This window comes from Drosophila willistoni, assembly GCF_018902025.1.
Source record: "Drosophila willistoni isolate 14030-0811.24 chromosome XR unlocalized genomic scaffold, UCI_dwil_1.1 Seg143, whole genome shotgun sequence".
NCBI lineage: Eukaryota > Metazoa > Arthropoda > Insecta > Diptera > Drosophilidae > Drosophila > Drosophila willistoni.
The window spans coordinates 5,224,629-5,251,342 of NW_025814056.1; the positions used below are offsets into that span (position 1 = coordinate 5,224,629).

General features: G+C 38.4%; 1 protein-coding gene across 1 annotated transcript; it reads left to right on the forward strand.

Moving 5' to 3' along the window:
• The first annotated feature begins 16,933 nt into the window (after positions 1-16,933).
• LOC6645377 lies at positions 16,934-20,225 on the forward strand. Its single transcript, XM_047011907.1, has 4 exons — positions 16,934-17,014; positions 17,079-17,958; positions 18,029-18,671; positions 18,741-20,225. The coding sequence occupies exons 1-4, from the start codon at positions 16,939-16,941 to the stop codon at positions 20,223-20,225; spliced, it is 3,084 nt and encodes a 1,027-aa protein (XP_046867863.1). The 5' UTR covers positions 16,934-16,938.
• The last annotated feature ends 6,489 nt before the right edge of the window (positions 20,226-26,714 follow it).

Here is a 26,714-nt window from a genome sequence, read left to right on the forward strand (position 1 = left end):
AGTATAGCCAAGAGAGCGAAGCGATCGTTCTCACGAACACACACAAAAAGACACTCACACACACACACACACAAGTGCTTGCTGATGGGCCGCATAGGAGCACAAGTTTCGTCGACATTTTGCTCGAGTTCGTTGGCTAAAACGAGATCGAGCTATATGGCCGATCGTTTCGCCGCGTAGTATACGAACGAATTTATTTACTTTACATATATGTTCTCGTTCCATTGACCAATGCAGAGCAAACTAACTAACACATACGCACACACACACACACACACGCGGAGAGCGGGAAAATGAGAGCGATCAAACAATTGTTGTTGTTGTGGCGATGGGGCGTGGTCTATCGATCGTTCAATCGACCGATAATTGTGTACACTTACGAACTGGATTTTCGAATTGGGATTTGAATTTGAATTTAACCGTGCATTGTGGGCGGGGTGGGGTTGATGGGGGGGCTATCATCTCACTCACTCAGCCAGAGGGAGATAAATAGAGAGAAAGAGATATGCAGAGTTTTCTCCTAGAGTAAAGCTAACGGCGATTTGCTTTTTTTTTCTTGATTTTTGTGCATTTTGCGTGTTGTCAAGCTGTCAGTATTTTGATCATTAAATGTGTTATCTGTTGATAGGCCATAAGACATTTTATGATATTACTAACATTGTAAATGCGGCGCCCGGGCTGGACTTGTTCAACATGCTCGTCCCGCCAGCATGGGATTAATGTCTCATAAATAGCTTAGTGAATAAAATGTATGTACTAAGCCAACGATCGGACGATCTACCGAACGAACGTACGAACGAGCGAACAGACGAACGAACGAATGGATGGATGCGCCGTTATCGTTAAATGTAAATTGTAATTAAAATGGCGAAGATCTAGAAATTGCCAAAGCGATTTGCACAAATATTATAGAAAATCTGAACACACAGACGACAAGACATCAGGTTAATAAAACGGAATGAGTCTAACGGTCTTTAACCTGGTTAGTTATAGATTGGAATGCAATCAGGAAAAGATTACCCTTTGTCCGCTGATAATGTGTGATGCTTCCTATCAATTGATACCTATCACAGAAACAAGTTGAAATTGATAAAAACTACTTAAAGAGAGCAATTTCTTTTTTGTTTTCTTTCAATTCACATTTATCAGTTAATATACATAAAGTTGCATTTTCTTTTCTACTAGACAAACCCCTAAAGACATTTATTTTTTTCAACATTATTTTCCCATATATGTTTGTATGTATGTATCCGTAATGAAATATATAGTTTTGCCATGTCAAAAAGAGGGAGGAGGCGTCTCTGGTATTTAATCCTTGAAAATACTTTCTCTTCATTTCTCTCAGCCCATTTTTTTTGTTGTTGTTGCTTCTTTCTGGTTTTGACTTTGTGAAATTTTCACAGAAGTTAATCCAATTTGCAGTTTTATGATAGAAATCCCGCAAAGTCGTTATCATCTGTGTTGTCCTGAGTGTATGTGTTTTGAACCCTTTTGCGAAAGTCAGGCAGGAAAGCAAGCGAGGGCAACGCCCACCAATTCTCTCTCTCTCTCTCTCTTTCTCCCTGGCCCAAAAAGAAAGGGGTGTTTTAAACCCATTATATATATATTTATGCATAGGGCTACCGCTAGAGCCCAACAGATCGCCGACCAGAGAGAGAGAGCATAGATTGCGGTTGCGGTTTCCTTCTTGGATGAGGGTCAACACCTACAACAAATGTGTGTGTGTGTGTTTCTTTGACAAATTTTCATGCTTTAATTTCAAAGAGTCTGTTTTGCATATGCAGAAAGAGTAATCCCCAGCTGAGCGAACAGATTATCCCTGGCAATTGTTTTGGCTTGATTTTGTTTTGTGCGCTTCCAATCTCCAAGGAAAAAGACCAAAACTAACAATGGGAGGCTCGAGGGATTCAGGGTATCGGCCCCTTTTTTTTGCCGAATGCGCTCATTCTCCTCACTCTCCCATCCCACATCCCTCCACTTGGTCACACTTTAATGCGTTCTAATGTATGTGACTTTTGCCGCCGTTTTCAAGTGACTTGCAAAATCTTGTGTTGGCAATGAAAACAAAATCCTTCTTACCCGCACACACACACACACACACACAAACCATCGATCGATCCATCCGTCCAATGAGCCAGCCATCCAATCGATCATCAATCACCCGGGAGGGGGGATCAATATAAATATTTTCTGCTGAAATTAGTTCAGAGTTCCAGTTTGAAAACCTACATATATCAGGCCCATAACGATGATTTCGATGATATCGATGATACCGATGGCAAATGTTGTTGTTTTTGTTGTTGTTGCTGCTGCTGCTGCTCTGCTGCCTCTTTTCTATATATGCATACAATAAATTAATTATAAATGCATTAATCACTGACAAAAAATACTTTTTGTTTGCTCGTTTCGTTTCGTTTGGTTGTTGTTGTTTTTTGATTTTTTTTTTTTGTTTTTTGACAAAATACTGACATGAGTGTTTGCCTCGCTTTGGCGTTTCGTTTCGTTTCGTTCGTCTTGAAGACACAAAAATTTAAAACACGTTTTCGCGCTTATTTCTTCTACCCGTTGACTAATTTATGCGTTCGAGTTCGAATTCACAACTGTTTGTTGTTGTTGTTGTTGTCGTTGGATTCAGTTGACTTGAATTGGAACCAATACGACAGAAGTTGGTCTGAAAATAAACGCACACACTCTGCTAAATCTCATGGGTCAATATGAAATAGTTGTTCATTCTCGAAAATTGCAAGTTTTGAAACTTTCAATTTTCAAACTTTAATTGGAATCTTTACTAGGGCTAATTACTGTGGGTTCTGTGTAGGGGAGATGCAGCAGAATTTGAATTTGAACACTATAGCACATTAGAGTACATTATGGGTAAGGGTATCTTCAAGTCGTTGTATACACATGCAGAGACATTCAAGTGAAATCATTCATCTCGCATTTTTTCCCTTGTCCAAATTGTGATTTTGATTGAAAGCCTCCAAATTGATTTCCACCTTGCGGCTTTTTCATACCCTTTGCATGTCGATTTCAGTATACACATATATATATATACATATATATTTTTTTTTTTTTTTTTTTTTATTTCGTTGGCTTTGTTTGGCATGCAAATGAGATCATTGATCTGTTTTTGGTATCGATTTGTTTTTGAAGACGAAAAACTTGAAACCAAATCATATTTGACCCTTAGGGGTCGCCGCCACATGCCAAATAGAAACAGAAACCGAAACCAATACCAATACTAATACCAAAATCAAAAAAAAAAAAAAAAAACAGTATCGAAATAGAAACAGAAACGTAGAAATGTTAATTTTTGACCGAAATGAAAAATGCGCACACTTGTCCATATATAAATTTTTGATTTGCTTGTCCCCGTTCTGAAGTTGATTTTGTTTTTATTTTTCTCTCTATTTCTGTTTTTTTCTTCTAGTTTGTCGATCGCGCGAATTTGAATTTAATCAAATCAAATCAAATTAATTATAACGATCAAAATTTTGTTAGATACTATTTATTTGACTTTTCCCCATAGCGGACAGTGATAAATTGTCAGATCAAAAATATCAAACAAATTTTTGTGTTCTTTGTGTCCAAGAAGAAATCGTATTTTGATGGTTTTGAAGCTTTACTTCAAGAGGCATAATAATAATCCCACACTTTATGAACTGAACCGGTTCCATTTATGGTGTCTATTGTAAGAAAAACTAACCAAAATAGAACAGCTTCCGTCCTGCATTTCCATTTCCATTTCCATTTCTATTACAATTTTCATTTCCACCATCAAACAAAACGCGAGCTTTGTTCAACAAAAATATTTCATCTAATTTGTAGTCATAAAGAAACAATCTCCAGTCCCCTCCACAGCCCTCCACACCTCCTCCTCCAGCCATCGAAGCCTAGTGGGACAATTGTTCATGGTGGGAACCGTCGCACAGTTGACATCACACAACTTTTTTCGGACCGATTTCAATGCATAATTGTAACGTCTTTGTTGTTATTATTAACACCTTAAAACCATCCAAAATGAAAAGGAGAAGAAGCAGCAGACGACAGAAGAGACCTAACCAAATGGACCATGAAAATTGCCTATTTGCCTCTGTCTCGCTGTCCATCTCTGTCTGTCTCTCTCTCTCTCTCTCTGGGTCTCTGATTCGTTTGCTGCCGTTGGCGGTTACCCAAAAGGTTTTTAACCTCCCCAAAAGAAAAGCGAAACAAAGCTTCGTCTTTATGGAATTTCGTGAATTTATGCATAATGGACATACATTAAATTCATAACGAAAAAAAAAATAAACAAGAAAAAAAAAACGAAGCAACAGCTAAAATGTGAATCTGGAGATGCTGTGAAGAAAGAAGCTCGAGTCTCGGTTTTAGTGGGTCATAAATGGGGAAAGAGAGATTTTTCACAGCTGATTGTGAGAAATGTGCTGTGTTCGTTGGCAGGGCCAAAAAAAAAAAAAACACACAAAAACAACACCAAACTGAATGCCTCAGCACTGTAGCCGCACTTTGGGGCATCACAATTGTGAATCGATCTCAATTGTTATGGATGACTTAAGGAATACCCTAGAAATTATTGGAAGTGTTGCCAGATCCAAGGTCAATGGAAATTGTCGGAAAGATCAATAGGTCAGGAGGCAATATCTATTATATAGAACAAGTAAATCTTTATGGCATTATCTTCAATGCAAAACCGTTTCGCATAAAGTTTTGGGCCTAAAGTTTATAGCTTGGCCTTAACAATACACAATTGGCTAATTCTTTGCCGTTGAATCGGATGGCAGATGGATGGCAAAAAGGCCCTACTACTAAATAAATTGAAACTTATGTCTGTTTCGATTTGTTTCGCTGAAAGAACAACAAGAAATTCCCCAATATCCTGGATATGCTTAGAACTTGAAAGTTCGTTGTTTTGTTGGTTCGTTTCGGTTTTGTTTCGGTTCGATTCTATGCACCTGTGTGTGCAAGAAGCTCTGGCATAGCAAATCATTTTGAAAGGAATCATATATCTCACTCACAGACACACTCATGGAGGGAGAGGTTGGGGGGAGGTAGGTAGGCTGTGGCACGACGACCAACCGACCCCAAAAGTGCTAAAAAAGAGGCGTTTTAATTTTGAAAATGATGAAAATGTATAAATCACACATATTGAAAGAAAGAGAGGGGAAAAATAAATGTATTTTGGTCGCCTTTTTTATATATGTATGTACATTTGTGGGCTTCTTTTTTTTATATTTTTCTAACCAATTTAATGACGACGAACAAAACGAACAAACGATTGTTTTAAATGTACGCCATTCGGTCTGAACTTGACCCAATGATATTTTCTAGTTGTAGTGTCTCTAACTGCAGCATCAAGAAAGTGGCTTTAACTCTGTGTTTGGCGGAGGGTGAAAGAGGGGGGAATGCGATGACTGGAAGTGGAAGTTTTCCCAGGTTAGGTTGACGCTGGCAGAGGCAGACGCAGAGGCAGAGTTAGAGGCAAAAGCTGACAAATGACTAAGGTCGTCCGTATGAGGCTTTTGTTGTTGTTTTTGGGGCGTTTGCCGTTTGGTTTGTCCGACCGTTTGGGGTCGCCTCTGACTCTATTACACACAGCTGTGCTTGGACGTCATCTCTGACTCTGACTCTAAGTCTGACTCTGACTCTGACTTCAACTTCATCTCCATCTCCATCGCCACCAAGCAGGTGTTCCGCTAGACAAAAGAACAAGCAACTGCTGAGCAACCGCTGATCAACCGGGCAACCGATCAGCCGAGCATTTGAAGCTGTTGATGCGCACGAATTCCGTTTTTAGTGTTTGGCTGCTGCTGCTGCTGCTGCTGCTTGTTGTTGCAATAAAATTTTAATAAGATTTTTTTTTTTTTTTGCTTCTCCTCCTCCCCCTTTTGGTTTTCCTCTTGGTTAGAATTAAAAGTGTGCATCGTAAAAAATCGTGATGCAGAGCTCATCGTTCAACCTGGCAATCGATTGCGAGCTCCATTTTTGTAAATAGCTAAAAACAGACAGAAACAGAGAAACAAAGCATACAAAAGCAACAACAACAAAACCAGCAAAAATCAAACTCCGCGCACACATTTTTGTTTTTGTTGTTGTTGTTGTCTTTTTTTGTTTTGTGCTCAAAATGCATTTTATATATTTTATTTTTATTATTATTATTTCGAAGGCTCCCCACATTTGATGCCTATAAACTATTGTTAATGCAAATTGTGCTGAAAACGTTCAAAACACACGGCTAATGACAGTCGGACAGGGTGTGTACGTTGGCTCATCTGTCTTATGGAAATAAATATAAATAAATAATAATTGCAAAATCAACGACGCGACGTTTAGTTCGCTTGGTAACCGACATCACAAAAGACTCGTTTGACTTTGCATTTTGCACAAATTTATCGAACTTGGATCCAACTTAATTTGTAACTAATTATTTCGAATGGCCCTTGCTTCGCGTAATTGATTTTATTGGTAAAGAAATTGTTTATCTCGTTTCGTTCTGCTCATCCTCAATATCTTTTTATCTCACGAAAATTAGCTAAATGTTTTCATATTCCTACAGTGGCGGATCTAGGGCTGTGAAATGGGGAAAATTCGTCACCTAAACTAGGCAAAAGGCAGCCCAAGAATTCCGTTTTGAAAAAAAATAAAGAAATTTCGAAATGTACTGTGGTTATAAATAATCATCGAAGCAAAAGTTTCAAATTTGTTGAAAACAACGCTTGAAAAGTACAGCATATTGCATACTTTTGGGGTCGAAATTCCTCCATTTTAGTATTATCTTACATTCATTGGTACATTTATTTGAACAAAAAGAAACCGAATGAAAATAACATTCAATAAATACTCGGGAAAGGAAATTGTATGAATTCCTTACCTCAAAACCCAATATTCTTTTTCTAAAACTGAAATTTCGACTTCTCCCTCTAAAATGACAGACGTCACTCCCCGAAATCTACGTCTAGATCCATTATTGTACAAGTACTAACTATATATAACTTAAAGTTTAAACTTTATATTTGATTATACACCAAACGATTTTATGAATAAAGTAAAGATTCATATTAAGCTATTGTAATTTCGATCCCATCCAAATAAGAGGAATCAACTAAATCAACTTTAGCTGGCTTTCAATGAAGGCATTTTAGTGTAGTGGGTTTTTCGTTATTCATCAAAATTAGATCATCACATTTATATTTCTTCATAAACGATCTGCACTTTTAGTGCCTAATAACAAGTAGAAAACGGAGACCAAATGACTGGAATTACGCAATTGGGTCTAACTATGCAATTGGCAATTAAATGTCATGCCCATTGAGACGAAAATGTGTATATACATGTTTAATATCTTGCTGAAGAATATTGAAAGAATATTTAGTCATTCGTTTTTTGGGGTCAAAGAAAAAAAGGAAGTTCCTATGACTTTATCCTTGCCAACGCTGCGGATTTAGCTTAACTTATCAAGGAAGTAATATGTATCCAAGAATTTGGTAGTTTTCTCGTTTGATTAAGAACCGGAAAAGAATCTATTACCATTGTATTGTATCCAACAACATTAGTTTCTTCAGAGTCGTATTATTATTTGACCTGTCCTACAGTGGAGCAAAAGTTGGTAAAGATTTTAAAGCCTTTGAATGTTTAAATTTTAATTTAAGAGTAACTTCTTAAAAGTTCATCAAGTTATTTGGTCTGCAAATTAAATAAAAGATAAACGAAAAACCGCATCGCCAAAGATTGGCCGAAAAATTCAACTGAGTTTGGTGATTAATTATTTGAAAAAATATCCGAACCATAAATTACTTGTATAAATTTTGAAATAATATTAGCCGTCTGTAAAATATACGTCAATTATGACATACAATGATATTTTTCCACTCCATATTTTAATTATACTTTTATTCTGAATTCAATAAATATGGTTTTCAAATTAAAAAGTGGAAGAGCAATTATTTTGCCTGGAATTCTTAAATTTCTTTTAAGGCCATGAACACTTTATCCGTATGGGAATATAATTTTTGGCTAATAGATATTTCAGTTGCTGCCCATAGCGCAATTAATGCGGCATTTTAACTGCTGGTTAGCTGCTGTTGCTGTCGCTGTCGCTGTCGCTGCCGACTTAATCTTCATCTGTTTTAACTCTGTTTGACCCTCACGCTTGGTCACTCAATTAGCTGCCCACACACAATGTTTCCCATTCGTCTCGACTACCAGATGTTGTGGGACCTCACCCCACCCCCATTTGATGTATCTTTTTTTACGTTTGTTACCAGCCGTCAACACCAAACTCTTCTCATTCACTCACTCACTCACTCACTTACTAAGGGGGTGTGGCCCACAAAAGGGAATCATTAAAATTGAGAGCTCAAAAAAGGAAAAAAAAGAAACAGAAACAGAAACGAGAAACCTGACTAAGCCAAAGACTTGTGCATCAAAAAATTTGTTGAAGAGCGTGTGTCGCAGCTTAAAAAAATAACTAGAGACACAAAACCATTGTCGAAACGAAACAACCTAAACAAGCAATAATATTTGCCAAAATGGAAAAAGGAAAATGCACGAAAACCAAAGGAAAATAGGAATTTTTGCGCATTTAGGGCGCTCACGCATGTAATTAGGAATCAGGGGAAACGCATGCCAAACATCAGATCAATATGCATTCAAAAGCCATACCACCAAGTGATCACTGATCCCAGCCGATCCGAGGCTAAGCCGTGTGTGTTTGGTGCGTGTGTATTTAGTAAAGTCGAGGGATTTGAAAACCACAGATTCAGTGAGACATAGGGTGACATAGAGCAAGTGAGAGGAAGAGAGAGAGAGAGAGACAAAGAGCCAAAGGCTTATTTAAATATGCCATTTGGTATTTGCTTGTCAGTTAAGTCCTGTCACATGTCAACACTTACAAGACAATTTCCCGGCAATGCCAAGGAAAAACTTCCTGCCTCTTCCACTCTACTGTCTGCTGTCAGACTTGACTTGGGAAATTTTGTAACATTAATGTTCGGACAACATATGGTATGATGGATCCCAGATCCATGAAAATTTCATGCTCACTTAACAATCGAAAAACACACACACACACACACACAAAACAAATATGAAAACAGGAGTACATCAATATCAAAGGATATTGATACAGTCATTAGGCGATCCTCCCCCTCTCATTCGACCTTAATTATGTAGAAAATTGCCCAATATTAGGCTGTCATCGTCATTTAACTTGTACAGGAAGTAAAAGTATTATTATCATCATCATTGGCATAGACATCGGCATCATCATCATCATCCATGTAGGTCTCGTCATCTGGTTTCAGTTTCGTTGTTGAGGTAATCTCCTAAAACCTCAATTTGATTAATATTTTCAAGATTATTCATAGACCACAAAAGAGGCAGCTTCTTGTTAATGAGACATGGAGCTGGCTATCTGATGAGTCGAAGTTTTATTTGGCTGAGGTCATTTGATGAATTTATCATATCATAATAAATAATCCAACAAAACAGACAAAAAGGGGGCGTTTGGCCGTCTAACACCTGCGTATTAGAAAAGCAAACCTAAAAATTTCCGTGTTCCTTCACCGTTTGTAAATTATATTAACTTTGTTATATATAATTTTTCTACTTTTCCCTTTTTGGTTTTTTTTTTTGTTTTTCTTGTGGAGTAATAAATCAAAATTGTGTATATCTGGCGTGGGAATTGATTGAAATAATCAAAAGTAACGAAATCTATCTATCTTCAGCAGCAGCAAAACAGAAAACACAACTCAAGACAAAACAAAGGCAGCTAATCAATTAAAATCTGTTATCATTGTGGGGCATCTCACAATCAATGGAAAGAAGTATACACAAAAACTTAACCTTTTTTTCCCCCTTTTCCTTTTGGCTCTGACTTTGGGTTTTATGATATTGAAAGTGAATCACGAGTTTGTTGTAGCCCAATTCAAAACAATCATAACAAGTTGGTAACTTGTTAATCCTTCAACGATCGACAAGAGTGATACCAATTAAAAAAGAGGAAATATTTTTCCCTAGCTATCAAGGACAATCGTTTGGCTATAACAATTGCCATTAAGAATATCTTAAAGATTATTATGCTATAGAAGTAAACTCTTCCGTGTATTTCGATACATAAAGGTACTTATAGTCCATTAAATTTAATCTTAGATAGATTTTATCGACTTGTATACGTAATGCCAATATTATACAGATAGATTTAATTGACATTTATTTATAGCAGTTGGTATTAGGCAATCAATGCAAAGTTTTCATTATAATAAACTGAATTTATGACTAATTTGTAGAAATTACAATTAATAATGGGCTGAGTAACTCTAGGATAGATGACAGACAGTTGAAATTGCTCGTCTCATTTCTAGTAATATGTTTAGTCTCTATTTAACTATATGTTTTTCATCTTAAATAACGCTTTTTATATATATAAAAATGCCCAATCACTTTTGTTTGAAATGTTCTTCATAAAAATTTATTGCAAACTTCTTCGACATGAGAGAAATAATTATTCTACAATTTCATTTATATTTTTCTATATTTTCTCTAGTAAGTTTCAGGTTTTGCCTATTGAGAGTATTAACAGTGAAATTATTCAATTTTAATTACTAAACGAGTTCAGTGCATCATTTGTAAATACACAAAAGTATCTGAATTTGTTTTTTAGATTTTTAAAAACTTGCATATTTAGAGATTTATTTTGAATCGATTTTTGAATAAAAATGATGTACATCAGAAAAAGTGATATATGAATTTCGACAATCGGTATATAGAATTACAGATTTACAAAGTTTGGATTATTCAAGAATATTTGAAATATTTTTGAAAAACTCTTTGGTGATTCCACTTATTTGCTTCAGTCATTTTTAATAAATTTCAGAAATTAAATCTCAATTTAATCAAAATTTAGCACATTTTAAAAGTGATTTAGGTACTTGCAAATTTGATAAATATATTTCGATCTGATTTTTTAAGAAAATCATGATGTCTTGCAAAAATTGACAAAAATTTTAGTTCTCTAGATTTCTAACTAGAAAATAAAGACATTAATAGGTGAAATACTCAACAAATTAATTAGAGAAATTAAGGCTTATTCTAATACTTTGGAACACATTGGCAATTTTTGTCTCTCTTGATGAGATAATTTAATGTTTAATGTTCAATTCAAAATAGAATTTACAGGCATTAAATTGCTATATTATTTTTCAAATCGGTTCTTAACACATTCACAAAGTTCAAAGTTTTTGTGAATTTTTCATATAAAGTTTTTGTCAATTGACCTTTTGACCTATTTGAGTCCTAAAATTTCTTGCAAAGGATAACAATTGAAGAGCTAATTTCCAGCTATAATGATATTGTCTAATTTTATAAATACAATTGACTTAATTTATTAAAACTGATAAAAATTTCTTTCGGCAGAGTCTGTTGGTAAAATGTTCAGGTAAATATATATACATACATATATACAGAAAACGATGTCCATAATCTCAGTGACGTCCTTTGATACCGTTTTAGCGATTTACTTTTACACAAACTTAATGGGCAACTATTTTCTTTATTTTCTTTTTGTTTGATTAAAAATCCAATTACAGATCATTGACAGTTCCATATCTGGGGAGATAAAGAGAGCGAGTTCAGTTCGTATTTGAGAGAGTAAGAGTGTTGAGGAGGGCATTGGGAATCATCAATCAAATGGCATCGTTTCCATCTGGACAGGCAATGCAAAATTATATCATGTGTTAAAACGTTATGACGGATCATCGGAGAGGTGTAAAGTGTCGTTGGACCTTTCTTCCTCTTCAACTTCAATTTCGTTTCGCGTGTTGCTTTTGTTTCTCTGTCTCTTTTTTTATTTTGCACAGCTTGACTTTATGGTTCCTCCTTCGTTTTTGACGATTTTTTGTTTTTTTTTTTTTTTTTTGGTGCTCACTCCAGCCATTACTCATCCATTGCGATTAAAGCGATTTCCGCCTCAATCAAACTCAAAACTCAAACAAAACAAACAAACAAACAAAATTTCATATCTTTCATACAAACAAAAGGATCGTTGAGCATTTCTCTCTCTCTCTCTTTTTCAGCTCTTCCGCTCGGATCTCTCTGGCATATCAACTGTCGTCGATCCATACAAATTCCCTCCGATTGTTATTATAAATTAGCTCAAAACTCTCCAAGGCCATCAATCATTTCAACGATCCGTCGGAGAGAGGGGAGAGGACAAAACGAGGCCCACAGAGACCCAGCCCACAGTTCGTTAAACTGCTGGCTTCAGTTTTGGGCTGGACATCAGACAACCAACCTGCATCTCATCTTGAAAACTTCATCGCTAAACTTAATTGACTAAGAAAAAAAAGAGAAGAGAGAAAAAAAGACTGAAGAAGAAAAAATCAAATGTTTTATCTATCTTTATGCTGTCAAAGGCTTTAATATCATCTTCTGTGACTATCAATTGTTTTGGCATCTCTGAGTTATCTTTTTAATTTCAGGCTCTCTCGACTCGAACGGACCCGGGTCAAAGTTGAGAGTGCACACATGGCTGCAATGGGATGGATGCTGTTGCCGATGCTGATGCTGATGCTCATCCATGTCGCGTGTTTCATTAGGAGGCGACAAACCAACAACCTCAGATTTCTACCAATGATCACAGTGTGGCAAAAAGACTAAGACTGAGACTGAGGCTGGGGCAGAGTCTGTGCCACAGACTGAGGCCAGCATACATATTGTGACCTCAAAAATTGCGCAAAAAATAACGAACGTGTGGTAAAAGCGTCGCCAACAACAACAACCACAACAACAACAACAACAACAACCACCACCACCAAGTGAGCTGAAAACTCTCTGCCTGGGTCCAGTCCAGCAGCCAGCACAGAGTCTCCTCCTTCACCTCCCAGATATTTTTTGTTTTTGTTTCGGTTTTTTGCGACGTGCCACACCTGTTTCATGTAGTCTCAGAGGCGAGGAGACCAAGAACCAGACAAACTACATACACTGAGCGAAACTTTATGTCATAAAGAAAGTGTTTTAATAATAAAAAAAACTTTGCCCAAAATAGAAAATACATCTCAGACGGAATTACACAGATTGAAATGCAATTAATAATTTGTTTAAGGCGCTGAAGGATAACAATTTCTTTCAAACTAAAAATCTATATCCATGGGTTAAAAATGTTGCTACGTTGTTATCAAAGAAAACTCTCTTATGAAGAAGGAAAAGGAAAATGGAACAAATATTCGCCTCTTTGGCTTATTTAATTGAGATTGTGAGAATTTTTTCAAGTGTGGCCCCGGATTTTAGTTGTGAGAATTTTTTCTTTTGCGGTTGGCCACAAAATTTTTGGTCGATCTCTAAACACTGACCTTAGGCACAGACCTGGGCAGCGTCAGAGAAAGGGGAAGATGCTAAGGCAGAGGCAGAGGCGGAGGCAGAGTCTCTGGGAGTCGTCTGGCTAACGCATTTCTGATAATGATGGCCTGCATTAACCGTTAGTCCACAAGCTGCTACAACAAGCACTGGCAATCAGTGGACATTTTCAGATTTTTCCTCCGTTTTGCTGGTTGCTGGTGTTGACGGTGTTGATGTTGCTGATGTTACTGATGTTGCTTGTGTTGCTGGTGTTGCTGCTGTTTGTGGGAAATGCTTTTTGGCCAACAAAGTATTGTCAGCCCAACGCTTTCACTCTCAGTCCTCTGCCAGCCTCCTGTATACCCCTCAAAATGCCTTTGCCAGTGCCTCATATATGACAGTACAACAATTTGAACTTGTCAAGTGCAATCAGTTTTCCTTTCATTTAGCCAACTGACATTTACTTTGATGCCTCATGTCCAGCCGTCGTTTGTGGCTAATGTTGCAGTTGCCGCAGTCCTCGTCGTCGTCGTCGTCGTCGCTGTTGTCTTTGTGAGTGCAATTATCAAAAAGCGTGCAGCATTTCAACAGCAGGGAGAGGGTTGAGGGTTAGGGGGAGGCAGGCAAAAGCTGAGAAGTTGTCCACACATTGTCACTAATTACGCCTCATTATAGTGACCAAAGTGTAACATGTTGTCAGCTTTGGAGGACACCAGCGAACCCGACGAGTGGCAACAATTACAAGCTGCAACATGAGACCTACATAGATGCAATTTAGCAATAAAACAGAACGAAGGATTTCATACACTAGCTTACAATCGTTTGAGTACCAGCATAATTCGACTTAAAATTCAATTAACTTTATCCTTTACCTAATGCAGCTTAAACGTTAAGTAGTGAATGAATCCTGGATTCCCGGAGACTCCAATTCAGTTTGCATTTCAGCTAGATCAAAGGAAAAGGATTCCTTTAATTTGCAGCCAAGTCAATTGGGTAAGCTTTATACCCATTTTGTTACCTTAAGCGACTCGTGTCGCTCACACAGATCTCGAGACTTGAGACAGGCAGGCATCTAAACACCTGACACTATCTAGTTGGCGGCGCTACATTTGTGGATACCAAACACGTTGTCTGTCCGGCTGGCTGTATGTCGGCTTGTCATTTACCACCGACGTTCATCTGAAAGAGTGACCATTTTTGGCCGCATCACTGGCCAGCCGAGCATTGAAAGTGCAGCATAGAGTGCATACCGTGCGATAATAGATTTTTGTTTTCTTGCTTCAAGTGGCTCAAACAATTAAATTCTTTAACCTGTTGTTGTTGTTGTTGTACATAGTTGAGCTTGTGTTTTCCTTAACGAAACTCGAAATGTCAATTTTCGGTTAAATGTAATTAGCTTCATCGATGGATCAAAAACTGTGTGGAAAAGTGGTGTGGGAGAGCGGGGGGTAAAAATTAAAAAACAAAACTCCCATCATCCATTGAGAAATCATGAATACTCACACTTGAATAATGTTAAGTTGTTTCTTTTACAAGAAAAAAACACTTGACGAACTACAACTCAGTTGTTGTTGTTGTTGTTAAAGTCGATGAAGAAGAAGACAAATCCAATGACGAAGACTCAAACGTTGAGTCGTTCAAAGTTCGTGTCAACATCATCAATTTTGATCAATATGCTCCTTTGCCTTGGGGGCCCGATCGTGTTTTCGAGTTCGGCAATCGTCAACGTCAAAAACTAGAGACAGAGATAAACATAAATATAATATGAAACACACACACACAGTTTTAGAGAGAGAGAGATAGCGTGTGAGAAAGAGATAGAAAGAGTTAGTGAGAAAGAGAAAGATAGAAAAAAATATGGAAAATTACAATTATTAGGCATTTGTGGCTTGTTTGTTTATTGAAGTTATACTTATGCCTCTTATACTAAATGATACATCAATCGTTTGAATAGAGCGATCGAGCAACGATCCAACGTTCAACGATTTAGTGATCGTTCAATTGATGATGGTTGAAGCTAAAGCTGAACTGCGCTGAGAGGAGCTGAGCTGAGTTTCAAGATGAATGAAAATTACTGCAAACGACTGGACTGGAGTCATGCTTGATCATCGAAATATCCGATCATTGGAACATGATCACTTTCTTTTGCGCCTCATCCATTTGTAGGTGCTGTTAGGTGACATGTCTATGTGTGTGTGTGTGTGTGTGTGTGCCCAGTTCAGTTCAGTTCACCCAACTCAACTGCAACTCAAACTCCAACTCCAACTCCAAGTCAAAATCAAGTCTCAGCATCTTGACCTAGCTTGGCACATAAGCAATTACGATCTTGATCATGATCTTCATCTTCATTTTGGTATTTTTTTTGTTTTTTTTTCCCTCATCTTCATCATGATCAATGTCCAAGTTCAGCAAGTAGAAGCGCCCTAAGGCTCTAGAAAAGGCGACCCTGTTTAAGTTTTGTTTTGTAGATTTTTTATAAAAACTCATTATAATGTCTTACAAACTGCACTTGTATCAAGTGGGATTTCTTGATTGTCGGCAAAATGCACTGACAGAAAGAAGCGAGCTAGTTTATATAATCAATCAATTGAATCCCAGTGAGATATGCCTTTGTTTTTTTCCAGTGTACTCTACTGCTATGATCTTTTGGCTGCTCCTTTTCTTGGGTCTCTGCTATGTCTTGGATTCGCTGCTTACGCTCCCATGAGTTTGTGGCAGAAGGAAAATGAAGTGGAGGAGTAGGAGGAGTTGGTGGTGGTGGTGGTGGTGGTGGCAGATGAGATGGAGGAAGCTCACATAGTTCGCTGCTCGCGATCATAACATGACCTTTTGACTGGCAGTGATTTCAACGCCCACGCGTTTTTTATGTGCACATGGATACGTATGTATGTATATGTATGTTTATTGTGTGTATTGTGTGTAGTGTATATAGTGTAGTCTAGTGTATAAAGTGCAGACCTCCTCGCCTCACACAACTGGGCAACTGGGCGCTCTCTTATTGTGGTGTTGTTGTTGTTGTTGTTATGGGTATTTCTTTGTGGAAAATGGGTTATGAGATATTTCTTTTGGCTTTTTCTATTTGACCATGGGAAATAAATTTGGAGTTTGGAGTTGTTTTCGCCGGTTCGTTGGTTGGTTGGTTGCTTCGTTCCTCGCCTTAATCGAGTTTTATTGCGAAGGACGTTTTACACCTACGCTAGCCGGAAGGTTAGCACAGAAACTTGTTGCGTTCCTTCTTTCCGTTTTTTGTTTTTTTTTCGTGTGCGGTAATTGAACTTCCAGCGAACCGAAAATAGGAAAACAAAAATCAATAAGACAGCTATTAACTGAGCGATGATAGTCCCTCCTTCTCACACGAAACCCTTCCGAACATAATTTATTCAATGTGTGTGTGTGTGTGTGTTTATTTTTAACCCACTGCCCCTTTAGTGGGTGGTGGGTGTAACTTTAGTTTGTTTGCCCTGTAGTCAAGGTAACGCGACCAGCCCCAAAATAAAGCTCCTGCACATTCCCATGCACACCGAAACTTTGCAAAGTAAAGGAATGCTTTTCTCCTGACTCTGGTTAGTAAGTGCCCGAGTTTTGTCAAGTCAAGTTGTATGTAATGAAAGCATGATTACGGGACCAGAGGCCAGACAAACGCATCGCTTACTGGACTTGAAGAAACAGCAATGGGCTAAGGAGCGAGGTAAATTGAGCCAATTGAGACTGGCGGAGAACTCATAGTTAGATCTAATTGCAACTGCTTGCAGAGGAAATTGCCCGCATGGATGAGATGTATCATCATCAGCATACTTCATCCACATCGCACCACAAAATTGAGCGCACTTCGATACGGACTTTCTATTCCAATTTGGACTTGACATCGAATCAGACTTCCAGCCATTCGAGAGGACCGCTGCTGCAGCCTCAGGCACAGTCGCAGCCGCAGGAGTATATGAATCAATTGGAACGTTATATAGAGGACTTGGATAATGAAGCCGATGCTGATTATGAGGACGATGATTCGTTGGTCTATAGAAGAGCGGGCAGGAGGGGTAGTTATGCAACGGGCATGTCATCCAGACAAAGGTATATCGAACTTATGCCACCACAGGCCACCTCCCTGCAAACGGCCAAGGGACGCATGCAACATCATTCACAGAGACTGAGGAGTCCTAGTTTGCCAGCCATAAGGCACCAACAGCAGCAACAACAACAAAAACTTCCCAATGGAGGCAAAAGCCAAACAAGCATTGATCCCGGCAACCAACCAACGTTGGCAAATCGATTAAACAACAACAATCAGGCAAGTCAACCGTCGGCTCCTGTTCAAGTTATTGGTTGCCAGGAGCCAGAGGATACTTCCGGCTATCTGAGCGACACGCCCAAGAATACACACACCCCCGATATTTGGTATAACGATGGGGCTAGTCAAAATGAGAGCATTAGTGGAATGGGTAGCGCCAGTATGGCAGAGGAATCAAGTGCAGCGGGAATCGGTGTAGGCATCGGCATGGGTTTGGGTGGGGGTGTGGGTGTGGGTGTTGGTAGGTGTCGTCGTCTTAGACAACCTCCCGCCCAGCCGCCTCCAGCAAAGTTGGTTATAATCAGGGGTAGACATGGCGAAGATGGTGGTTACCTTGCCGATGGGTAAGTCTATCTCTTTCTGAACCCGTTCAATTTAAAAACTTGGTTCTGTTTTTTTTTTCATGTTTTTTAGCTCGTATTACCCACCACCAAGTTCATCGAACCTAAGTCGCGATATCTCCTCTTCAAATACATATCAAGTGCAAGGAGATTTCTATGAACGGGAAAGGGCACGCTGGGCCACCTATAACAATATGCAACAGCAGGCAGTGCCGCCACCTGGCTGGTTAAGTCGCGGTGGCAAGGATAGCGAAGATGATATACAATCTCTGCAATCCTCCTCCACCTACTTGCGTGGACAGAATGCTCCCCTTGATGCCCATACGCTGCAGGAACGCATCGATAAGCGTCGACGGGCCGCCGAGTATCACAACGCGATCAAAAAGCAATTGCACGAACGGGAGCTAATACGAAAGTGGGAACTGGAGCGTCATCGCCAGGAGGAGCAAATGGAGGAAGATCGTCTCAGGCGGCAGAAGCAAATGGAGATAGAGCGTCTGGAGTATGAGCGACGGCAGGCTCTGGAGCGGGAGGAAGCCCAAAAGAAGAAACAGCAGGTGATGCTCGATGCCATTGCCAAGGCTGAGGTGGCAGCTCAAAAAGAGAAACAAAAGAAGCGCAAGAATCGCGAAGAAGTCAAGGTCAAGACCACCACCAAGCCGGAGCTACTGAGAGTGCAGTCTGTAGAGGAAGACGAGGATGACGACCAAGAGGAGGTTCTAAGAAAAGACGGAGACAATGAAGAAACCAACTCGCCTACGCCAAGAGAGAAGCCTCCACAACAGCCTCAGAGTCAGCCTCAGAGCCAGTATCAGAGCCAGCCTCAGAGTCAGCCTCAGGCTCAGCCCACTGTGGTAACGGAGGAAAAAATATTGATAGGAACTCCTATCAATTTACGTCGGACCATAACTAAACCTATCAAGGTAGCCGCAAAGGATATTTCCCCATCGGAGGAGAGTCAAGCAGGATGCTCGCCCCAAGCCAGTTTCCTTAATGAAGACAAGGAGAATTTGGCCCTTTTGATGCAACCGGCTACCCTAATACCGTTACCGGTAACATCAGATATATTTGGACTACAGAATGCTATAGGAAATCTTCAAATTGCCACATATTTTGTGCAACAATCACAGCCTCCATCGCAGCAGGGGATGAAAGCTCCCCAAACGGGTGAACCACTCTCATATTCGAAGGCTACAAATACCCACAGAACAGAAGCAACCTCCATTTATACTGAAGACGGTTATCAGGCAGAGAAGGAAGAGGAGGAAGCTGTGGCACAGACACCATTCAGTGCCTCTTGCTGTTTTTCACCCGACTCCTTGGATGTGGACGAGCAAAACAAGCTAGCTCTGATTCCCATAAAGACCCCAATGCATCTAACAGGAGGCACACAAGAAGTTGAACAGAAATCTCATGATTTGACCGATAAACAGCGTAAGGAATCCTTTCACACTGATGTGGAAACGCAAACGGAATTGCCACTTAATTGCGATCTGTGCCTGTTTCACGACAATTTCTATAAGGTTTTACTCAAACGGGAAGTCTCAACGACCACGACGACTCAAACATCAAAGACTCAGACTCAACCTGCACAGGAATCGGCAGCGGAAAAGGATCAGGATCATGAAACCACCACCACCACAACAACGACCACCACGACCACCTTCAAGGCCAAGAGCAAGGATAAGGAGCTGAAGGAGAAGGAGCGAAAGAAGCACTCGTCCAAGGATAAAGAGGCCCACAAGATGGATGATCGTCCCAAGTGGGGTGTTAATCGTCCAATGGTTCAATATGTAAAGGCCAGCGATCGGGATCCGTTCTGTTTGCGGAAAAAAAAGAATCACGTAAGCACCGCCATTGGCTCCAAGCCGCCGCGCTCCCAATCGATGGACTCTCGCCTTGATAGTGTCACCATTGAAGATCAAGAGGTTAACTCTACCCTATCGGTCGGGCACCATGATGATGAGGAAGCCGAAGAGGGTTTCCTACTAAAGGCACGCAATGTCTGCACCGAAATACTGCCCATTAAGACCGATGAGAAGGGTCGCATATTTCTGAATTTTCGTGAGGCTAGCGCCATTATGAACGAGGATGAGATCAAGGATAAGTTAAGGCAAAAATATTTCAATTTCGGGCGAATCCTACCCAGACGTAGCTGGGCATCGGCCACACAACACGGTCTGCCCTTCAGTAGTGCCACAGCAGCAGCAGCGGCGGCCATAACAACAGCTCCACCCCAGGCAATTGTCGGGGACTTGGCTGACGATTAAGTCAGTTGCATTCATATCCTTATATAGATACATATATATAACTAAATAGTATAGTATGTTTTTTTTTTTTATGTGTATACCTAATGTAGTGTAGTAGGCACCACCAACCAATCCATTTATAAGCGACTGTAAACCCTTTTACATAAATATACAAAATTTATATCTCTCTCTTTCTCTGATGCACTCGAAAAACCGCCTGACGACTACCACTATGTTTGGTGGGGGGGTGGGGGGGTAGGAGTTTAAAGTTATTCCCCAATTTGGTTGCCTAGTGTCATCGTTGTGTTGGGTACCAACATCTATTAGCAACATTGTTGCTATGCCTTTTTACCCTGACACTGGGCACTGAAAGCAACAAATCACAAATATGTTGCCACATTGTTCACGGTAGGAGCTTGGTTTCAACCCAAAACTCCAAAAGCCATCTTAAAGCCGACCGTCCGTCTGTCCGCCCGCTTTGGTTTGAAGTTCATCACACACACACACACACACACACATTTTGTTGTGCTTTGTTGTTGTGTGTTACACTTTCACAGAACTCAAAATGTCGTATTTCACGCATTTTTACGATCGTTCGCGTAAATTTATGCGAAAAATCATAAATTAACAGACATAAGCTCAAATACAACAACAGCAACAACAACTGCAATAACAACAAAAACTAAACAAATGTTTTATGTCTGTAAAAGGGGCGTAGTCGGGGCCCCAAGTGGGCGCTGCATATTTCTGTTAATTAACGCATTTTGTGCGTCGTTGTTGTTGTTGTTGTTGTCCGTTGTCTGGTTGTAACTATGGGATTTTGTTTTGTTTTTGTCGGAATTCAAGCTGGTTTGAATCCATGTACATAGGTAATCGTAGGTAGGTATACATATATGTAACTTAGGTCGCGATAGCCGCCGCGGTGTAACAACAATGCCAGCATTGAGGAATTAATTGCATGCTTATGCAAGTTTTCTAGCTCCCTCAGAGGAATGAAGTCAAGGAGAGGTCTCTGGCGAATCTCTCTCTCTCTCCTCCCACTACCCACTATCCACTATCCACTTTGTATCTATATACAACACTCGACAACAAGTTCAATGCCTTGGGTGTATTAAAATTGACCTTAAGTTCTATGCGCTTTTGCATGGGGTTAAACAAAAACACAATGGTAAGTACAAAAACCGTTCTCATTCGTGTTCTAGTTTCGCGTCACACGAAAAAACAAAAACAGAAAAAATTGCATGTTGAATTTGGCGCTATTTTTTTGTTTCTTTTTTTTTTGCATTTAGTTGTTATGGCCTGCAGGCGAACTACACTGAAATTGCGACTTCCAATGTCATGTGAGGTGGCGTCAAATGTTGTCGGTTGTCTGTCAGTCAGTCAGTCTGTCCGTCACCTTGAGCGTATGCCAAATTCAGTGATTAATGACGTCTTTTAGTTCCCAAAACTTTGAGAGATGGTAGTCTGATTTGACAAAGGATCAACTAAACAGAAATCAATTTATACCAAGTTTTGAACAGAGAGAGCTTGAGATATATGCAGAGTAGAAAGTCAATTATATCCCATTTTATTTGTATATTTGATGGATGGCTTCCATAAAATATATAAAGGTTTATCTTGATTTCACATATTGGGACTTTACATTAATATTTGTTAAATGTCTTTTATTTTATGGCGATTCATAAGTTTTATCTTTAATTTCTATATTTTCAAGAACTATGACAAACTTGAACATATTACTTTCAACTTAATATTTGGAAATACTGATATTGAAAACTATGAAATAAACTCGTGATTTAGAATATCAGAACAACTCTAAAGTTTGTTAAAACTAAAAGATCGTAAATGCGCAAGAAAAAGACTCAGATAATGATATCTTAAAGAAAAATGATTTCATTCGCGGTAGGCAAAAGTTCTGACGCCTAAGTCGATTTTTGAAAGACTTATAGTAGCTACATCGTTCATTATAGAGTGGAAAATTCCCACATTTCCGAAAGTAAAATTCCCTTGTGGAGAACAGCAACTTAGTCCTTTTTGTTAATGGCTTTTGCTACTAATTATTCACGATGTCATCTCTAAAAGGTGCTGGATTCGGTATTGTGAATAAACTAACCGCTAACCCGTTAATGAAATCAATGAGAGAAACCCTCTTGAACTATTAAAGTGACAGACGGAACCCAAACAAAACCATAATTAATGAATAAAAATTGTATTTCGTTGTGTCTGAAGATGTCTGGTTGGTTGTCATAGAATATATATATATACATTTTGCTGTCGTTGTTGGTTTCACTAACAAATTCAAATCGATCACAAGGGTTCCAGTTGTTCGAGCAAATCGTTAAGTACCTATTCGGTTCCCGGTTTTTCAGTTGCTCAGTTGTTAAGGTCTTTACATTTTTTTTTTCTCTTTCGGATGGTTTTTGTTTTATGTTTGCATGATAAATGACATTCAACACTTAAAACAGATCAAGAATTTTGCAACTGTTTTCTAATTGTTTGTCCCTGTTTCTTTTTTATTATGCTTTGACAGTTGAGCCTCAAAGTAATTTTATTTAGCTACCAACTACTTGAGTTTTCATTTGTCATTTTATATTGTCTGTGCCTCGGTTGTCTTTTCGTTTGCGGTCAGACAGAGGAATGATTTTCCTCATTGCAGTCAATTGCAGCTGCAATAGTTTTTACCTTCTTTTGTCTTTAATATGCAGACGGCATTCGAGGCGTCCATACCCATTGATTTTCAGTTAGATGTTTCGATTTTTGATGACCACCAACCTTATAGTGCACAGTTCCAGAACGGAAATCACATAAACTATAAAAAAATTGTTGTGAATCAATAATGTCCATAAATTTCTATTGTTTGGTTTTACTGGTTTATATGGATAATTTATGAATGTCTTTCACCCACCTCAAACTGAGCCTCTCTTTCTCTCCCCACCACTTGAGAAAATGTGATTGGAATAATGAAAATGGAAATTTTAACTGAATTTCAAGTTGAATTGCAATAACATATAGACAGACCAAAAACTTAAATAAAGACAGACCAAGAACTAAAATGAATGAAAATGTTTGAAACATTTTTTATCCTTTTTTTTTGCTCTTTTCGTTTTTTTAGATACTCTAGCATCTGTCTATGACAGCTGCCTGCCATTTTCACTTTTAATTCTCCAAGTTAAATTTCTTCTTCTGGTTTTTTGTCCTTGCCACACTTGATTAATTCCATAAAAGGATTATCAGACAATCGCAGAGCTCTGTTATTAGATAACTTCCGTACAGGGAAACGCAGATGAAGCCATCATCATCATCATCAGCATCATCCATCGGCGGCAACGCTTGCCGAGCAAGCGTGTCCGAAATGCTGAGCAGGAAATTGACATTTATCACACTTTTTCCACCTTTTATGGGTTGGGTTATGGATAGGACATTTTTATTATATTTGCACGCACACGTCCTGCTTCCTATGGACTAGACAAGACAATATCCTGTTCCCGTTTCAATTGCCTTTTTTTCTTCGGATTGCTTTGGTTTGGTTTTGGTTTCGTTTGTTTTTTGTTTCCTTCACAAGAGTCTCGACTGTTGGCTGATGGCCAGCCCATTGTGCCTCTGTGTCGCAATGTCGCAGTGTCTCAAGTCTGTTGTGTGATTCGCTTCGGGGCATCATTATCATAATTAATGTGACTTAATCAAGAATAATGTGTACATTTCCGTCGCCGTTTTCTTGCTCTAATCAAGTTATCAAGCGAAAGAGGAAGATATCTCTTTATCTCTGTCTCTTTTAAGAAATGCGGTCAACCGCAGGGTTCGTCTTCTGCAAAAGGGTTGAAGGTCAGATGATGAAAATTTCACATGGAACAATTGGGGAAACAAAAGCGATACGATTTGCATATGGCAATAAAAATGAAATTTTCTTCATCAAAGATTTATGTAGCATGCAAAAAGACATTAAATACTTTATATATGTATGTATGTATTTACCTTCATATTCACATACATATCTATCTATCTATGCGCTTCGAGAGAGAGAGAGAGAGAGAGTACGGGTTGGGGGTATTCTTCTTCAAGTTTTTTGTTCAACTAGATCCTGCAACTGTGATTTCTTTTTCGACTGCTGCTCATTATGCGCACATTGTGTTTCATTCTGTGCGGTTAAGAGATGGCTGACATTCGCATAAAATGTTTGTGTATGTGCATGGAGTTTTGAGTAGATCTCTATCGGAGATCTGGCTACCAGGAACTACTGTACGTACGCACATGTTGACACATTAATGTCCTTGCGTGTCCGTATCCATGTCCATGTCCTTTTTTGTTTCTTTTTCGTTTTTGTGGTATTTTGTGCGTGAGTCCGAGCCTTGATCGTTATCAATCCAGCATTACTAACAAGGAATTGTGTGAGGTATACAGATTGTGCATTAATTTCTATTTTGTTCCATACCCAGCGATTAATACGATTGTCAATGTCACTCCTCCTCCTCCTCCTCCTCATCTCGTTTAACTAGTTCCTGGGGGTTCTCTTGTTCGACAATTGTTTCCATTTTTGATCAAATGCGGGACAACACACCGTTAAATGTTACTTCCTGATCGGATAGCATCGATAAATCGGTTAGGTGTGAAAACATACACTGAAAATTTTGTCGAGGGTTACCTTCCACATAGTAGGTTAGATTATAGATTACAGCCATGCTCGAATCTACTGGTCTCCATAGGTTACTTCTACTTGTATATACCCAAATAATTTACTTATGTTTGAAATTCACTTTTCAGCAATTTAAGTTATATAAAAACGGAATGTAGAATATATGTTTCATTAGTTTCTTAGCATGTAACTTTAATAAACCAAATTCTTGTCTTAATTTACTGACTATGGCAAGTTATCGTTTAATTTGCATTACAAATTCAAAATATAATATTTTGCTCAATTTTTGCAAAATTAAAAATTTATTTTGAATTCTTTCAAAATTTTCACTTTTTTATATCAGTTTTAAAATTCGATAATGCTTGATTAGAAGTAAATATATATATTTTTTAAATGAGTTGAAAATCCTACAAAAAACAAAGTTTGAAAAATATATAAAGAAACCAATTTTAATATTCTGGAATTCATATTTGCATCTTCTTTAGCTGCTTTGGAATAGAATCTTATTGATTAATACTGAGAGTAAAATTATCAACAAAATTGAAGTTGACAAGTGGTATTCCTAAATTTTGCAACAAATAAATTTCGAAATATGAATTTGAGTTGAAATTTGATTGAGTAATGAAAGAAACGCTCACTTAATCCGGCACTGCTTCCAGATTAAATATAGTCATTTAGAGACAAATTGGGGGCCTATATCATAGCATGGATGGGCCTTGAATATACTTTTGATTGCAAAAAGAAACACAAGCAACACTTTCTCAATCAGCAGTCAAATTTACAAAAAAAATTACAATAAATAAACGATATTCCATTTTAAGTTTGAAAGCAGTTCTTTGGCACAAATTCTTTCTCAAAACTTTTTCACTAAACTTTTTGGTCAATACGTACAGTGAATATATGGATGGAAAAAAAGTAAGACAAAAACTTGAAAGATTAAGTTTTAATTAGCTTATATAGATTTAAACTTTGTACATAGTTTTACTTATCTCAATATCTAAAGAATATATTGACATCTGTCCTCATATAGGTATGACTTTTTTTCTTGGGGTTCTCCTTCTGCAGTTTCTCTGAGGGTGGACAAGCTGAGACATTTCAAGAAGAAATAAAGGTTGATATATTTATATGCATACATATATTATCTAAAAGCACCTTGTCCATATGTACATACGGATAACAAAGTTTCCTAAATGATAATTTAGGTTAAATGTTTGTATAAACTAGATCTGTATTTATAGGCAATTTGCTTTCAAATCAATTGATAGGATCTCAATTGATTGATTTGTCCATGGATTTGGGGCAACTGTACTTTACTTTTTTTTGAGTTTTGTGTGTTATTTTTTTATTTCGAGTTTGAGTTTGATTTCTTAGTAATTGACAGGCGGGGTTCAGCTGCTTGAGAAGAAAACCAAAGGCATAAACAAATCATAACAATTGTTCGAAGTCGGCAGCTTGCCAGCAATTTATCATCCACTAAACAAGGTGAGGGACTCCCTCGAAAAGGACTTTACATTGTTTCCAAGCGTCTTTTGTCTGCTGAATTACTGCTGTTCGAGAGTTGATAGTCAGAGGACTGAGGCCTGATTCACTCTACTGGCAACACAGAGATACATACATACATATACATATATAGAAATGGAGGTGTGTGCCGTATAAACATTAAATTTTATTTAGATGAGAGTTTCGTTTCATTTCGATTCTTTTTCTTATGCTTTAACGTTTTTCTCAGACACTTTTTATGGTTGTGTCCGTGTGTCCTGATTTCCAACTGAGTGTGCGTGGCAGGGTATGTGTGCGTGTGTGTGTGTTGGGTTTGATTGGTACCATCTATAAAAAATGAATTAGTGCAAAAGAAAAAGAATCGAAAAAGAATGAGATGA

Bases quoted from the DNA above. Each gene is read 5' to 3' on its own strand.
- LOC6645377 (XM_047011907.1), top strand. From the start codon at position 16,939: ATGATTACGGGACCAGAGGCCAGACAAACGCATCGCTTACTGGACTTG. The intron at 17,959-18,028 runs GTAAGTCTATCT...CATGTTTTTTAG, and splicing joins GGTGGTTACCTTGCCGATGG to CTCGTATTACCCACCACCAA. The intron at 18,672-18,740 runs GTTCTAAGAAAA...CCTCCACAACAG, and splicing joins AGGATGACGACCAAGAGGAG to CCTCAGAGTCAGCCTCAGAG.